At 38.0% G+C, this 17,547-nt stretch overlaps 1 protein-coding gene across 1 annotated transcript; it reads right to left on the bottom strand.

Moving 5' to 3' along the window:
- Nucleotides 1–2,695: 2,695 nt before the first annotated feature.
- On the bottom strand, nucleotides 2,696–16,641 carry auh (AU RNA binding protein/enoyl-CoA hydratase). Its single transcript, XM_084746408.1, has 11 exons — nucleotides 16,366–16,641; nucleotides 14,025–14,092; nucleotides 13,724–13,811; nucleotides 12,507–12,593; nucleotides 11,238–11,330; nucleotides 9,968–10,024; nucleotides 7,127–7,314; nucleotides 6,874–6,924; nucleotides 4,564–4,611; nucleotides 3,257–3,773; nucleotides 2,696–3,005 (listed from the first exon to the last, which is right to left on the bottom strand). Exons 1-10 carry the CDS (start codon nucleotides 16,580–16,582, stop codon nucleotides 3,696–3,698), a joined length of 975 nt encoding a protein of 324 aa, XP_084602534.1. The 5' UTR covers nucleotides 16,583–16,641; the 3' UTR covers nucleotides 2,696–3,005; nucleotides 3,257–3,695.
- Between the last annotated feature and the right edge of the window lie 906 nt (nucleotides 16,642–17,547).

Below are 17,547 nucleotides of genomic sequence, written 5' to 3'. Positions count from 1 at the left end.
TGGTCTCATGTTCCACTATGAGGGAGGCTCACAGGCTGACTTCACTCACTAAAATAACTTCACATCATCTCCATTATGGCTCATTCATTCAGAGTTTCATGAAAGCAGTTTGAGGCTTGATAGTGGTTTACAAAGACATTCTGATACCTAAATCAAACACCAAAACAATTAGTACAGAAGAAAAGGCAACTTAGAAGAAATGAAATACTTCATGACTGGTGACCATTTCCATCTGTGTGGATGCAAATACGGCTCGCCAGGCTATCTTAGCACATCTCTGAGGGTCATGGTCTACATTGTCAGTACAACTGACGCCTGACCAGTGGTGGAAATGGGTCACACACAAAACAAATTCCCTATACAAGGTATTAGGTAAATATTAGTGTATGTGTAGAAAAGATGTATTTAAATCTGATAATCAGATATGTTTGGGGAAATTATGAGAAATATTACTCAAGGTTCACTTGCCTATTTTGGCTTTCAACCAAAGTTCATAGTCTAATATCAGCAGATGATGTTCATTCATTTAAAATATTCTGTATATGTTGAACTTTTGTACATTCCTGCACAAAACTACACAGCTTTTATTTAAATAAATATTGTACATATTTTTATCCTTTTATATTTTAGTGTCAATTTTCTATTTCTTCCTCTTGACTTGAATTATTTTCTTTTATCTTACTTTATATTTCTCTACATAATATGGTTATTGTTATAAACCAAAACACCAAGGCGAATTCCTTGTTTGTGTTAACCGACATGGCAATAAACCTGATTCTGATTGTCAGTATGAGCAAGCTATCAGTTGAATAACAACTGAACAAGAACCACCCAATGATTAGACTGAGACGTGATTGAAAGCCGTTGAAAATGTGGGTAAGTGGACCTCAAAGGGATAGTTCACTCAAAAATGCAAATTCAGTCGTTATCTACTCACGTCATGCCCACTGAAGATTGGGTTTATTTTGTTAGTCTGCAAAAAACTGCTGGAGTTTCACAAGAAAACAGTGTTGCAGAATCTCCCAAACAATGGAAGTGAATGGTGACCAGTTTTCAAATGTAAAAAAACGGGGAAAAAAAAACAAACATAAAATGCCTCCATACTGCTCATCTGATGTAATCCAAGTCTCCTAAAGTCTGCTGTGCTATTTGCACACCATCACACAGGATCTACAGTGAAGATTCAGGCCTGTTGGGTCTTTAAGAGACCTGGATTACACCAGATGAGCTGGTCACCACTCACTTCCATTGTTTGGGAGATTCTGCAACACTGTTTTCTTGTGAAACTCCAGCAGTGTTTTGTGAAATAAAGAACTACAGCCAACCCTGTGTGTGTGTGTGTGTGTGTGTGTGTGTGTGTGTGTGTGTGTGTGTGTGTGTACACAGTGCTTAACAAATTTATTAAACCACCACTCAATGTAAGGTTTATGTATATGGTTAATACACCAGTATGTAGAAGCTCTTTAACCAAAATGATATTTTTAATGGTAAAATATAATTCTAATTGTTATCCATGAATTTTCAAATTCATTGTTTTACAAAAAAACAGAAGAAACAGTAAAGCATATTATTTCTTGATTATCATGTCAAATTATAGTTATTTACTTGCATTCCTGAACAGAAAAATTTGTTTTAGTGGCTGAATGCTATGCTTGATTAATTTCTGACTTCTCAGAGAAGCCCAGTGAGCCAGCTCAAATTTGGGTACAAAAAGGTGAATTCAGTTTGAAATTCCTCATTCCTGTTCAAAATGGTAAAACATCGAGAGCTCACTGAAAATTAAAGCACTTCATGATGCTGGATGATCTCTGAGACAAATAGGGAAAGACATAAAGTGTTCTTACAGTGTGGTCAAGTATGCTTTGGAGTCAATTGCAGAGTCTGGTACTTACAAGATGCACCAAGGAAGAGGCAGGAAATGAAAGTTAACTGAAGCAGATGTCAGACACCTCAAGATTTTAAGCACTAAGACAGAAGGAAAACCACTGCTGATCTTCAGGCAGAGACAAATGCTTCTAGATCAGAGTCAGAGAAAGTCTCCAGAATGACCACAAGCAGACAACTGACTTAAAGAGAAGACTAGCTGCCAAGAAGGCATTATTGAGGCCTGCAAACATCCAGAAACAGAACTCAATAACAAAAGAGACTGTCAAAAAGTACATAAAAACTATACCAGCAAGAATGCAAGCTGTTTTCAAGGCCAAAGGAGGCCATACAAAATATGAAGGTTTAGGGTTTTTTTCTTTTTAGTTGTTTCAGTTTACTTGCCAAATAAATAACATTTTTAGTTTTAAACACGTTTTTGAAAGATTTCTAAAATATTTGTTTTCTCATTTTTATGACAGTTTTTGTTTGTTAAGCACTGCGTGTGTGTGTGTGTGTAAATTATATATATATATATATATATATATATATGTATATATATATATATATGTACACAGATGCATATACATACATACATATATATACACACACGCACATATACCTGTATGTGTGTACTTAGTTTTTTTTATTTTTTGTTTGACTACATTTTCCAATGAACAAACTCATATTCCCTGCATTCAAATGAATGCACCATGATGTTTTTAATTCACAATGAATGGTCTGCTGCATCTCCAGTGTTAAGAGCACCACTGATGTCTCATGTCTTGAGCAAATTTGGCGTTTGCGGCATTACACTGAAAACTGCATGGCAGAATGAGAACGAGCTTTTATTTTATTCAAAGCCACCACATGTAGTGTTTATGTGATTACAATATTGTTTTAAGTATTTTGAAGTTTTTGCTTCTTTGTCATGTTAATGAACATGTTCAGACTGTAGAGGAACTTTAGGGATGTAGAAGAAGTGATGGGTCCAGGCTACCGCTGCTTACACAAGAGCTGAGTGACAGCAAAGTTCTGTGTATTCTGTTGGTCAGTTACACACTCACATCAATCATTTCTAACCAACTAAGTGAATACCCCACAAGGCCACTTTGTCAATACAGTCAGTGAACTGTGAAGCACTGGTTATTTGTGAGGCACAGTAAGAATAGTTGGGGCAAATTGCTTGGAGGTCCTCAACCCAATATGTGTTGAATGTTTTTCTGTCATCATTGCGTATTAAAATTATTCTGATGTAATTAAGTTTAATTTGTACAAAATTAAAAGTCTGTTGCCAATTCATCTGGGTTAAGGAGGAGGAGAAAGAAAGAAAGAAAGGATCAAATCCAAAACTCCCCTCTCTCAACAGTACTCAAGTGAGGGAAGATCCAGCCTCTTGTGATTACTGATTATTCAGTGTTGTGAACTTATACCAAAATTATTTAAAAAAGCAATAAACCGTCTGCTGGATCATTCACAGAACTGTTTCTCTAATCAAGGAGGCGACGGTTAGTGAATCATACTGCAAATTGCAATAACCAACCAAGCGATTCATGTTTTACATTGCGGAGTTGTAAGTATTGTAAGCAGGGCCAATGCTTGGTTAGTTTTGGTTTCCCCAAAGTGATAGTTGACACACCCAGCAAGTCCTTTGCACTGACATAAGTCTGCAGAAAAAAACACCAGTCAGGATTGATGGTTATGTCCTGTGGTCAAACAGACGTCCTCGGGTACTGTACAGGTTAATGTGTTGACGGGTACAGTTTCACCCATTAATATGTTAGAAGCAGTGGAACAGTAGGACAGCTGAAGGCAGTGAAAGCAGTGTGGCCTCACTCCCCTTTATAGTTAGGACGCCTCTTCTCCTTGAATGCAGCCAAACCCTCCAATCGATCTTTAGTCGGGATCACCTTAAAAACAATACAAATGTGTCAGACCTAACAGAGGTATACCTCTTTATCTGAAGTCTATCTCAAGTCAGTGCTTACTGCGTTCGTTGCCTGAGGGAGACTATGCAGTGAGCTGGTTCTAAGTTTTGTTGAGGGTAGCACTCATCAGTATAATAATTAAGTCAACCCCTGCACAAACTACAGCCACTAAAATGATCATAAAGCTAAATGAAGAGTCTCAACAAAACATTAGAACCTTTAGGACACTTTATAATAACCATCATTAATAAACAGTAAGTTGATAGTCTATCAATAGGTAGTTAATAGTTAGTTAATTCTTAACAATACAATAATTATGCTGACTGATTATTAGTAGTGCTGTACTTTGCTATTTTATTAGTTTGTGTAATATAAAATAATGAATCGATAAACTACATATTGTATCATAGTGTCACAACACACAGTTACATACTGATTACATTAGTAAACTTATTAAACATTGTATTAATGGACACAACATTTTCTATGCTACTTTAAGTATTTGCATACCAAATGATTAATAGGCCTTTAGATATCATTACATAGACAGATGGAGCAGATGATGCAAATGGTGAATACTTTGTTTATAAAAAAAACATCACAAGGCAACCATCTTGGAAATAAGTGTGAACACTGATAAGAGTAACGTGAGGTTTCCCTGTTCTTCCCATTCTGCTGACATTTCAGAATGTCTTTCGAGGCTGACCAAATAATGTATAATGTATATAATGTAGATTTCATACAGCACAGTAAATAATTATGAATTCCTCACCTGGGCATAACACGCCTCTTCAATTGCCAGACCAGTAGATAAATCCACCTGAAAGACAGTGCGCCTCTTAGTGAATGCTGACACTGCATAATTGTCTCTTCATATGGGACTCCAGAGTCCAGATGCTTTCTAATTAAAAAGAGGACACGTGCAACGACAGCTACACAACATGAAGAAAAAACAGCCTAAAACCAACCAGCAAATGCTCCAATGCAGGTTTTATCTTAGTGGAAACAGGAGTGTTGATTGATGAAGTCTTACTTCTGTAGCCTTGTCCCTGTCATTAACTTGCTGTGTAGAATGTTATCAAAGTTAGATCAATCTATAAAATTAGAGCCAGGATGTGATAAACTTAGAATTATGCTTTAACAGCCAGCCAGAAATATTAGAACTCCTAGGCACTGACCTTTTTAGTGAAGTAGGGATGACTAAATTAGGGCTGAACGATTTGGAAAAAATATCTAATTTCAATTATTTTGACTGATAGTACGATTGCAATATAATTTGCAATATCAGAGGTAATGATCATTCTTACATCATTACTCTTATTTTGATTGAAAAAGATGTTTAAATGACTATGGTGAGATTATTTTGCAGGAATCTGTACCAAATGAAAATTAAAAAAAAAAAAAAAAGTAAATAAAAAAATGTTAACCTATAGAATCTGATGTATAGGACAGGACATCTCTGTCTCACCACATGCATTCATTTAAAGTTTTTTTTAACACACATTTTGCCCTTAACAAATATTGCACCTTTTGTGATTTGAAAATTGCAGAAAGCCATATTGCAATTTCAATAAAACTTTGATTCATTGTGCAACCCTGGACTAAATAAGAGAAACTGTTACATCATATTAAATATAAAAAACACGTTTTTAGGAGTTCAACATATCTTTTGTCATTTCAGTTTGACTCTAGCAACATCCATAAGGGCAAGAAGTGTTTCAATATGCGTTTGCAACCAGGTCTCATCTTTGTGACACACTGGCTCAGTGAATCACATTACAGCATAACAGATAATCACCACAGCACTGTGGGAGACTTGGGAGCAGGCCCATGCTGTTGGTCGTGAAGGATGGGGTTGTAGCACAGGTCATGGTTGAGGAGGTAGGAGACAGAGTGAGAAATGAAAGATCCACAGTGATCACCACTGAAATTTTTAAAGGGTTCAGACATGGTAAAAGTCTGGCCGCAACCTTAATGGACGAACCACAGTTTATTTGTGCTGTCATTTAAAGTACTGCTGAGGCCCACCATCCTGTTCTGGGGCCCTACAACTGTGACTTTGCTGAGGCATCTGGATGAGTTGTATAACCATATTATAAAACCAAAAGCACTGCACATACACTGATATCTGATTGTTAGATTTTGTATTTTATATTTATTTATATTTATATTCAAGTTTGTAAATAAACAAATAAAACAGGAACATTAATTATCTTGTCTTTGTACTGTATTTAATTGAGTACAGGTTGAAATGTTTTTGCAAATGACGGTCTTCTATTCTTATTCATGCTTTACAAACATCCCAACTTTTTGGGGATGTGGGTTTGTTAATGCAGCCATTCTGCCCTGACTGTGCAACAATTCAAGTTTTGTCTTATCAGGCGTGTCATATAGCCATACTTTCAAATGTTGTGGTTGCATCTCAGCACACTGCCCACACCACAGAGTAACTGTATGGACTGTAGCTGTTGTGGTAGTGGCTCAATCATATGCCACATTAAATCAAAGAACACCTGTGTTGGTTGGCTGGACAAGATTCAATTTGAGTCTACCTGGTAATGGGTTATTTCGGTCGATATCATAAGCAAGATTGTGTCTCCCCATATTTGACACTGATTGGTTGGGTGTGTACAATTTGGCAGGTGGCCTTCAGTGGCCATTTATGAAGAGATGAATGTACAGATTCACCACTAGCAGTACCAAAGTAAAATAACAACTGAAAAGTGTCCTCAGTTGTTTCAGTTGACTCTATATGAATGTATAAAGCTGCCCCTGTCCCCATGCACGTGGCTCATTTGGTTTTATGTTGTTTTTCCTTCTTCCAACTTTGATTATATCCAGTGTAATATCCTGTAATGGGTCTGAAAGTCCAAACCATCCGAAAAGTGTTTTCATAATAGAAACAAAGCAAACCATGATCCAGTTTGCTTTGGACAGAGACCACTTCTTTTTGTCTGAGCAAAGTCCAGCTTTTTGGACTGCACGGTGGCCAGAGGTTTACACCTGGAACTTTGGTCCAGATAAAATTGAAGAAAGTCCAAATGACCAAATGAGGTAGGTGTGAAAACAACCTAAGACTCACCTCTATCCCCTGGTTGATTGCTAGTTTAGCCATCCTTATTGCAATTGGACCCTGTGGAGTCAAAAATCCAGAGTGACTGTCTTTTCAGAGGTTGTAAGGTTCATAAGTTGCTGTGTGTGATATAAATTGCTCTTTTGAATTGTTATGAATCAGTACAATATCAAAATGCAATTATTCCAGCCCAAAAATTATAAAAAAAAGACGTGTAATTTCCTTGATACAGGTCTGCTCGTCAGTGAAATGGTCTGGTTACCTGAGGGTTGATCTCACGGGCGAGCTCAAGAGCCCGCAGGTAGGCGGCATCTGCACTCTTATTCTGCTCCACAGAATGACTGACGAGACCCAGGCGACACGCCTCTGTTCCATCCACCACCCGAGCAGCAAAGATCAGTTCCTTTGCAAGAGAGACACCAATCACCCTGGGGAGACGCTGCGTACCACCTGCATAGGAGAGGCGAGAAACCTGATGAAACATGGTCTCCAACACACATGCTGGATTATGCAACCCTTTGTTTGCATAAATTGTCAACACCCCATCAATATACATATTATACGATAAACACAGACACACACACAGACTACACCAGGTTCAAGGTAATTAGTGCAAAAATACCCAAGAAACTAGTACAGTAAATTATATAATGGAGTTGCGAACCACTGGCCTGAGGGTATGAGGTGCTCTGTTTTCTGTGTAATAACAATGTCTCTCATGCATGAATGTTTTCTTATGTCTTATGTTATATATTTGTTCTACGTGGGATAGTCATGAAATGTGTGCTGACATCCAAATCTGTTCTTATCAACCTGAGTATGTTGATTAATTGCATTTGATCTCAAATTGGACATGTGTGCCTAAAAGTTTGCAATTAGCACATCAAAATGTCTCAATTAAAGGGATAGTTCACCCAAAAATGGGTCATTATCTAGTCAACCTCATGTTGATTAAAGGTTGGGTTTAGTTTTTTAAATCTAAAAAACACTGCTGGAGTTTCACAGGGAAACAGCATTGCAGAATCTCCCAAAAATTCAAGTGAATGGTGACCAGTTTTCAAACCTAAAAAACAACAGAATAAAACCATAAAAAGCCTCCATACTGCTCATCTGGTGTAATCCAAGTCTCCTAAAGCCAAGTTGACTTGAAATACAAATTTTTCACCACGTTTTTGGTCTGAATCTTCACGGTAGATCCTTAGCTTGGAGCCACATTCATGTGCACACTGTCTGGGTGTGTGTGTGTGTTGTGACGGTGTGCAAATGGCATGTTGGGGCTATAGGAGACTTGGATTTACACCAGACGAACAGTATGGAAGCATTTTAAGTTTTTTTTTCCATTTGAAAACTGGTCACCATTCACTTCTACTGTTTGGGAAATTCTGCAATACTCTTTTCCAGTGAAACTCCAGCAGTGTTTTGTGGACTAACAAAATAAACCTAACCTTGAATTGGCACGAGGGTGAGAAGATAATGAATGAATTTTCATTTTTGGGTGAACTATCCCTTTAATCTATATAGGGCTGCAGACTTTCATGTGGTGTGCAAACCATAAAACAGCAAGCCACTGACATTTGACGGGTGATGTTAATCTCAGAAAAAAGAAAAGAAATGACATGGAAGGAGAGCAAACAGAAAAGATTGGAGTGTCATCAGGGAGGTTTCGAGACGCTTCTCTGTTGGTGGTGCAGCAGGTTCAGCCAGGTCCTAGTTCCCACCCTCCCTACCCCTGTCCAGTGGGCCACAGGGGTCAGGAATCAGAGAATTTATCTGGTCTGCTGAGCAGCAGTATGTAAACTCAATGAACTGTGATGTTAATTGGAGAGGTTTGGGGAGCACAAGGTGCATCTGTGGGACATGCAGCTGTCCATGTGCTTGTCTGTTTGGGAGTAATCCAGCCTGAATATCGGTTTAACAACGTACTGCAAACAGGACTCATTTGAAGCAGTGGAGGAAAGGAGGACACTCAACTAACAGTGACTCATCCCTGACCACTGTCTCCATCACATACTAGACAGACAGCAGAGCTCTTTTTCCAACAGACTGATACAGCTTCACTGTCACAAGGAGTGACACAGGAAATCTTTCCTCCCCCAAGCCATTACACTAGATAATATCTGACCTCTGTGTGACAGACAGCACTCCGAATTCTCTACAGTTGGTTCTTTATAGTTCCAGTCCAACCAAATTTCTTTGTTTTGCACTGCTGGTCATGGCTAATTGCACATTTGTTAGCCATTTTGCACATGAGTTCTAATACCACTCTACCACTGTCTTGTGTATGTAATTGCTCTTGTATTTTACTTCACCATTTTTGATATTTTTGTACAGTGTTGTGGTACACCAGTTGTATTCTATATCTGGTGTATTCCTTGATATCACTATTCCTGTATATTACTCTTTATTTTTTAAATTTTAGTACTGCTTATTTGTGTATATATTTTCTATATACTCATACTTTATTTTCTGGATCTGTTTTTCTCCTCTGGTATTTACATATATATTACTGTCGATGTACTGTCACGTCCACGTACTGCCTGATGACTTGCTGCTGTATCACAAGAATTTCCAAGTTTGGCATCAATCAAGTACTATCTGTCTCTCTATCTGGGATTTGTCAGACCTACCACCAAACTCTCTCTGGATGGCTAAAGTGACAGCAGTGAGTACTTGCAAATGAGGTGGATCAGATCATTGTGTGTTTCTGATCTTAGTTGAGACCGCAGAATGGCACACTGACTCACAAGCAGATTTCATAAGTTTACTTCCAACTTGGCCAAGAACTGATTTTAATAAAAACAAACACACCGTGATATATACCCTTACCATCTATATTCCAAATAATACTGTGATATCAATTTTAGGCCACACTGCCCAGCCCTAAGCTATCATAATAACTTGTTCTGCACCAAAGTGTTGGATAGATCAGTGTGTGCAGAATATCAGCCATCACCTTTAAAAATGACTCCCTCACAGCAGCACCTGACAAACAGACCTGCTTTGTTCAAAGAGTTTCAACTCTCCAACATGCTGCTCCCTTTAACTGTAGATTTGTATACATTTTAAACAGGAAATTATTAAATCAAATAAAATCCTTCCTTACCTGCTCCAGGAATAATCGCAAGTTTGGTCTCAACTAGTCCCATTTTCGCAGTATTGGCTGGAGAGATCAAAGAGAAGTATTATTGCACAAACATACTACTACTACTTGAAAATAAATGCTACATTCATTAATACTTTTAAGTTCAATAACATCATTAGTTAACATTCAGTACTCAGTGACAGAGAAACAACTACTAAATTAAATGTATTCTATCAATAATCATGATATGAGATGAGAGATAATCTGAGATTTTGAATATTGTTATATCATCATCTTGCATACAGTTCATCTTTTCCTGATTTTGAAGGCTGCATTACAGTAAAGTGATGTCAGTGGTGTCTCACCAGACTGCTGTAGCTGCTCCATTTTTTTTTTTATTTTATTACCTCTACCCACTTTGTCATTATATTCACATTACTGGTGATTATTTATCAGCAATCTAATTGTGTTAATATTTTGTGAAAGCATCAACAGTCACCCTACAACACTGTTGCAAAATCAATAAAAACTGACAGAAATATTTGGTCAAAAGTATTGTCATATTTGATTTTGTCTATATCAAACAGTGCCAATAACAGAAACATATTTTTATCACCTTAGCCACCTTCACTCTTTGGAGCTCACAACACGTCCTTTATCAGTGATCAATAATTATTGATACTGACTTATCTGAAACTTCACTACAGTGATAAATTTTTCATCTATATTGCCAAGGCCGGAGCAATAATATGCAGGATTTACAGCAAACTGTTGCACCATGTCTGTCCCCTATTCATTTAAATCTGCTTCTGAAGTCAGGTTTCCTACAAGATCTCCCACAATCGTTCTCCCTCTGGTACATAATCTTAATTTAAAAATATGACCTGGGGCACTTTTGGAAAAAATGTTATTTAATAGTCAGTCTTTTATTATGATATAATTGCATTTTACATTAAAGAAAAGTTGCAAAAATATTTGTGTATTCTGTCAATTATAGTTCTTTGGTCGTCTGAAAATCATAATCTGCCAAAAAGCGGAATCGGCAGCTAAGACCCTTAAAAAAAAGAAAATCATAACTGGTGCATCTTTATGGCCCAGCCTTACTCAGGAGCTGTTGATCCACTATACATCCTTGACTGACTGTTGGCTCAGCCACAACACAGGAACAGACTACAACTGACAGTCTGGAATGTAGAGAAAATAGCACTGCTAATAAACATTAACAATGTTTTGTACACAGACTAGAGGCAGGCTTATCTTTAACTTTGAAATAAAGTCAGCTGAGTCTTACATGCAATTCTGATGTCACAAGCAAGGGCCATTTCCAATCCTCCTCCTAAGGCAGCTCCATCAATAGCAGCAATTGTTGGTATTGGCAAGTTACCTTTAACAGAAAAGAAAGCCAGTTAAGAGACTTCGTTAAACTAACTACATCAGACAACTAAATCTACTCTGCTCCAAATCAAACTGCATTGTTGGAAGGAACATTTTCTTCACTTCTGAAAGAGCTACACAAGAAGTTGCCAACAGTGCCTAGTCTATGCCAGGATTTTTGTTCCATAATGACCCAGAGCTGGTCTACTGCCAATTGGCACCCATGAACCAAATCTGGCTGTTTGATCATTTCTAAATATGAAAAAAGTAAATTATTGTGATTTTAACAGTTTGTGGATATTTACACTGTTTATTAGAAGACTGTTTTGGAGATTCTGCAACGCTACTTTCCTGTGAAACTCCAGCAGTATTTTGTGGACTGAAAAACTAAACTCGACCTTCAATCAGCATGAGGGTGAGTAGATAATGACTCAATTTTCATTTTTGGCGCGAGAGTGTGTTTATTAAAACAAAAAGATTCCTCTGATCTTTTAAAGGTGCACTGTTTTTCCTGTACTTTTGTGTATAATTTAGTTTAGTTTCAAATTGTGAAAAAATGATCAAGAGAAAAAGGGTGCATTGTTTTACACAATTGTAAATAACACTTTACACTTTAAAATCTAGACTTTCTACAAAAAGTAACAGAATAATATATAGATTTATAGTGCCTTGATTCAGCAAGACAAATCAGGTCTATTCAAATCACATATCTTTTTTTCATATGTATAAATAATCAAAGCGTTGGATTCAAATTAAATAGGCCTACACCACTAACCCTCCAAACCAAGTAACAGTCACAGTGCACACTAGACTCATGTTTTCATCCAAAATCCACACAAAATCAACTGAGAAGTGTTCCCAGCCTTGGCAGGTGAGAAGACTGCCTAAAAATTTAAGATAATAGGCAGGAGCACTGGGATTAAAACAGTATCACTGAAGTACAAAAACATTCGTCAACACTGAATTAAGTCTAATTATGCTACCTTGTCATGCTGATTTGTGTCATTGCTTCAATTTTTTTTTAAATATTTTGTCACTTTCTCAAAGTAATGAAAACTACAAAACTACAGCTTTCATTGATATTAAATAAATGAGAGGACAAGAACATGCATTGCCATCTTTTGTATAGTCAATGAATGTACAATTCATTCATTCATTCTTCATTCATTCTTCATTCAGTCTTTACCCAGCTCTGTGATGAGTGCTCTTGCTTTGGAGACAAATGGTCCCACCTCACTCTGATGCATCTTGGCCCTCTCCTTCAGGTCAGCACCTGCACACAGAGGTCCTGGTTACACTTGGCATTAGCATGCATCTGGGGTGATCCAATTACAAGTGGACAGCCTGATGTATGTCACAGAATGCATCTCAAGGGACCACGTGTGATCAGATCTCTCTTCCTTGCTCTACATGCACATCAACATGAAGATAGAAGTAGCCGAAACAGGTTTTTCTCAGGACTGGGGCTGGCATCATCCTTAGGCCTAGGATAAGAAGCTCAGTCATCCATAAGGCACTTACAGTAGAGCCACTGTTCCTTTGCATATAAAGGGGCAGCTACCTGAGAATGCTACCTGGTCACCTCCCTAGGGAGGCACGTCCAGCTGGGAGGAGGCCACAAGAAAAACTGAGGACTTGGTAGAGGGATTATATCTCTGCCCTGGCCTGGGAACGCCTCGGGATCCCCCAGTCAGAGCTGGCTAATGTAGCCGGGGAAAGGGAAGTCTGGGGTCCCCTGCTGGAACTGCGACTCAACTTCAGATAAGTGGTTGAAAATTAATGGATGGATGGATCATTCCTGTTAGGAAATATGTTTTTACCCTGAATTTAATGAATTTATTGTTTATCAGACCACAAGGGACAATAAATTAGGTTGGAAAAATAATAAGACACTACTGGAGCAGAGTGTTTCAGTCACTGATTCTGGTGAACACATTTTATGGAGCATTATGGCCATATGAGGCCCAGACCATGTCTGAAAGTGATCGGATTGACAGGAACTCAGTGCGTCAGGGGTGCATTCACACCTGCACTTTGAACTGTCCACTTGTGATTGGATCACCCAAACTGAATGCCAGGTGTAAACAGGGCCAAAGACAAAGCATCAGTACCAAGCCACAGGCCTGTGGTTTCCTGAAAATGAGGCAGAGGAGTACACTGTGGTCCACCACACAGAGAACTGGCATTTTCAAAACTTCACTATCAAGGTTTCTGAATATAAAGCTGAATGCCGATTTCTCTTTATCAGTGTCATACTTGCTCAGCATTACAGACTCAAAATCATGACATAACACACATAAAACTGTGCATGAAGACTGGATTGGAAAAGTGTCTACACGTGAAGAATGAAAACTGAAGTAGGAAGACATCCCAAGAAAAAAAAAACTTCAATAAACAGTGTACCTGCACAGAAGATCCCAGGCACCAAACTGCATAAAATGACACTGCGCACTTTGTTATTCTTCTTGATATCCTCCACCGCCTCAGACATCTGAAAAACATGTTTTTAACTTCATTAAAAAAAAATAGTTAATTTTCTCAGACTGTCTTATAATTTGAACTCAAAACTCATTTGATATTACCTGAAAACATAAATACAACAGAGACAAACTCAGACATCACACTTTATAAAAGGTGTTACAAAGTACTTGCTTAGTCTTAGTTTATTATGTTAAAAGAAATACAAGGAAATAGCAATACATACCATTTTCACCAGATTTTTGCTTATGGCATTTTTGGCTTTTGGTCGATTTATCCCAACAACAACAATACCTGAAAGACAGTGTGACATTAAGACAGTAGACATAATATTAGACTGATTTTAGATCCTCTGTGAAACATGCAGACTTTCTGTCAATTGTGCTTTAATACTGTGTGGTGGTTATTAATCAACATGTCTATGCATCTTTTGTGAACTTCCCTTCATCCTATGTTCACTGCATCTATGTGTTATTTAGATCAGATGAGGAGTCCATCATGCTAGCAGCGACATCTCTGTAGTTTCCCCAGATAGTTACATACTGCACCACTGGTAAGCTGAGTGAGGTACTGATACTTGGCTCTCTGTGTATAATGTTAAGACATTCAAAAGCTGTAAAGTGTTTATTGCAGGGTTATTGAAGATTATTGTTTTATGTTCTCTATCACAACGTCCATTTTTTCTAATTGTGCACGTCATTATTCATGATTACTTATATACATGTTTTCTCATTTGGAGTTGTTTGATATATGCATTATTTAAACTATGCAACCTTCACTGCTTTGTATATATATTTATCTGCTATATGTTAGTGTACATGTATAAATGTTACTATTTTTCTTCATTTTATTTAAAAAATGTACATATCTTATTACTTTATATTTTTTATCTCTATCTTTTTTCATTGTTCTATGTTTTATGTTTTACAGGTATGAGTGAAGTTGGTTGCACTGTGCTGTAAGGACGTTTCAGTGAAGAATAACAGGAGAATAAAGAAGAGAACACAAAGAGAAGTTGTAACAGCTTATTACCAAGAAAAGAGGGTTACAGATTGGTGGCAGCAGTGTTTTTTCTTTGTCTTCAGATTAATTAGCCAAAGCATTCACATAGTTTACGCCTGCTGGGACTTACTGGACAATGGCTGGCTGCAGTCTACCAAGAAAAGAGAGTAAGCATCAGCAAACTCTGCGTCGTGTTGGTTCTTCAAGTGTTTTATCAATTTGCTTGAGTTGAGCACCTACTTTTTGTGAAGTGATATCAGGTGTAGGGTATTGGAGTAGTTTTATGAGTCGAGTGAGACTACATGAGGACATAGGGACCAATATCTAATGCTGGTACTGATGCATCCCTACGATGTCCAAAACTTGATGTTTTACAGTATACCATATCTGTTGCATACAGATTGCAACAATAGTAGCAGCAAAGGTAGAAGAACAACGTGGATGTACAGCACCAGTGACTGAAGTTATAGTTTAATATAAAAGATACAGTTCATCATTACCAAGCTAGCACTGACCTCTTTCAAAATAAAGGTCTGATAACAGTTTAATGGTAAGCAAAATGCCACTGACCGTCTTTGCTAGATATCTAATTTTTTGGTATTTCTGCAATGGCCTTGCGGGCCACATGAAACCTCCCAGGGAGCTGCATCTGACCTCCAGATCTGATGTGTAGTCTAATTATCTTCACAGTTTGATGGGTCTACAATTTCACGACAAGCAGCAACTTTCTTCACTTGTAAAATTATCTTTTAAATTGGCAAACATGTGTACTTTATGACACAATACAGAAGTTCTGTATCTCTCCTCACTGACAACTGTATTTCTTCTAAAGTCAGATCCCATGGTAGTCCACTGGAAGAGGTGCAGCTTTGCCTCTATATATGAGCACATGTTGTTTATTTTTAGTTCTGCTAATCATGGAGCTCCACCATCTCTTCACCCTCCAAAATAGTTAATCTGAAAAGCAGAACAATATTTAGCTTGAAATTATTGTCCAATGTATTGATTCCTTGTTGAGTCTATATAGTTAGGTGAAGCCAGGAAACTATCCATCTATGCAAGGAAAACTAAGACTATTCTAGACCAAATACTTGGTTCAAATCTTTGCAAATCTTTGCATTTGGCAGTTGCAGTAGTATTGCAGAAGGTGTTGCCTGGCAGAGATCTGCACTCTACAGAGTAACACCTAGCTACTAGCTACTTGTAAGTAGGGCTATTGTGGTAGATACAGAGGTGGGTAACTATGTATAGACTACATGGCTATTATAGTTTGTTTCCTCTCATCAATTGATGCACCTGATCTGAAAACAGGTAAGTAAACTCTCTGCCTCATTCTAAAGAGGTGGATAAACTTTACTTTGGTATTTGGTACTTTGGTATTACGTAAAAATGTGACGTCAACGCGTACTCTACTTTAATAATGGAAGGGGATTCTGTTCCTGCAGCTGGGTAACTGATTGTGTTCATTTACAAAATTCGGCAGTCAGCGTTTAGACGATAAAACAGATTTTCCATGTTCAAACTACAAAGTATTTGAATTGGCGCCGACTGTGAGCGGAACTTACCGGCGTCTTCTCCGTCCAAGTACCTGACGCGCAGGTCATCCTTGGAGTCGGAGCTGTAGTGTCGTGTCGCTGGGCCGGGACCACTCACGGATTTACCGGAGGAAACATAGTGTCTCACGCAGGACGAGGCCGCTGCCAGCCTGCACGCGCTGTCCCGCTCCGTTGTGTGAACGCGAAAGGCTTGCAGCAGGACTCTCCGTCCCACAAGGACCGCCATGATGAGCAGAGGAGCCGCAGTCTGCGTGACTTTCAACTTTGAACTCGGTCACGGGGTGGCGTCACGTGACTTATTTGCAGCCTGTACGGGAGGTGATTTTTTTCCCAGGACGGCGAAGGCATGAGCCGCCATAGTCTGCCTCTGATTGGCTGAACCTGATATCCCGAATTCATGTTTACGTTGTCAAAGCAGGTGTGAGAAACCTGTAAATTGCCAAAGTAAGTAATAAATAAAAAAAAGACACAAAATGCAAGTGGAAGTGTGCACATGGAAGTGTGCAGCATCAACATCAATAGTACTGACAGTTAATATTGTCAATATTAATTTCGTAGATGCTAAATAACAACAGCATAAGGATACTGTTTCTAACTCAAAGAATAGATCAAATCAGATGAAAAATAAAATAGAGTAAAAAAATTTTTTTATCTTTTAGGGGAACTCATGTGCTTTCTGAGCTCCTCGTGGCTCCCCTGTAATTTGAACTATTTTAACACCTATATTCCTCCAGGCCCTCTGACAGAGGACAAGCCATGTTTTGACATTTGGCACCACTCCATATGTTATTATTTCATCACAGCAATGCATTTGTTCCACAATAAACATGCTGGTTTATTACATGTTGCAGTGGGCAGAGTAAATAAATACCTGTCAGTTCATTCAATCTAGAATAAGCTATTTTCACAATCGACTTTTATTAGCTTTGAAGGACACATTTTGAAGCTTGAGTTAGCCTAGCTAGTTTCTCTGAATGAATGCCAGGTGTGGACAAGGTGTAATCTTTAAAAAGACTATAACCATATTGGTTCAGATATACAGTCTAATGCAAACTGTGGTTCAGATTAGTTTAATTTATTGTATCACTCAAATGCCATTCTGATTTGTTCTTCAGGGAAATATACCAAGTATACGTTAGAGCTTGAGATTTGTGCCCAAACCCTCATGTATGGTCCCTGTCACTGAAAACT

Source organism: Lutjanus erythropterus, chromosome 20 (genome assembly GCF_056507025.1).
Source record: "Lutjanus erythropterus isolate fLutEry1 chromosome 20, fLutEry1.hap2, whole genome shotgun sequence".
In the NCBI taxonomy this organism is placed as follows: domain Eukaryota; kingdom Metazoa; phylum Chordata; class Actinopteri; order Lutjaniformes; family Lutjanidae; genus Lutjanus; species Lutjanus erythropterus.
This window is presented reverse-complemented; position numbering and strand designations above follow the sequence as displayed.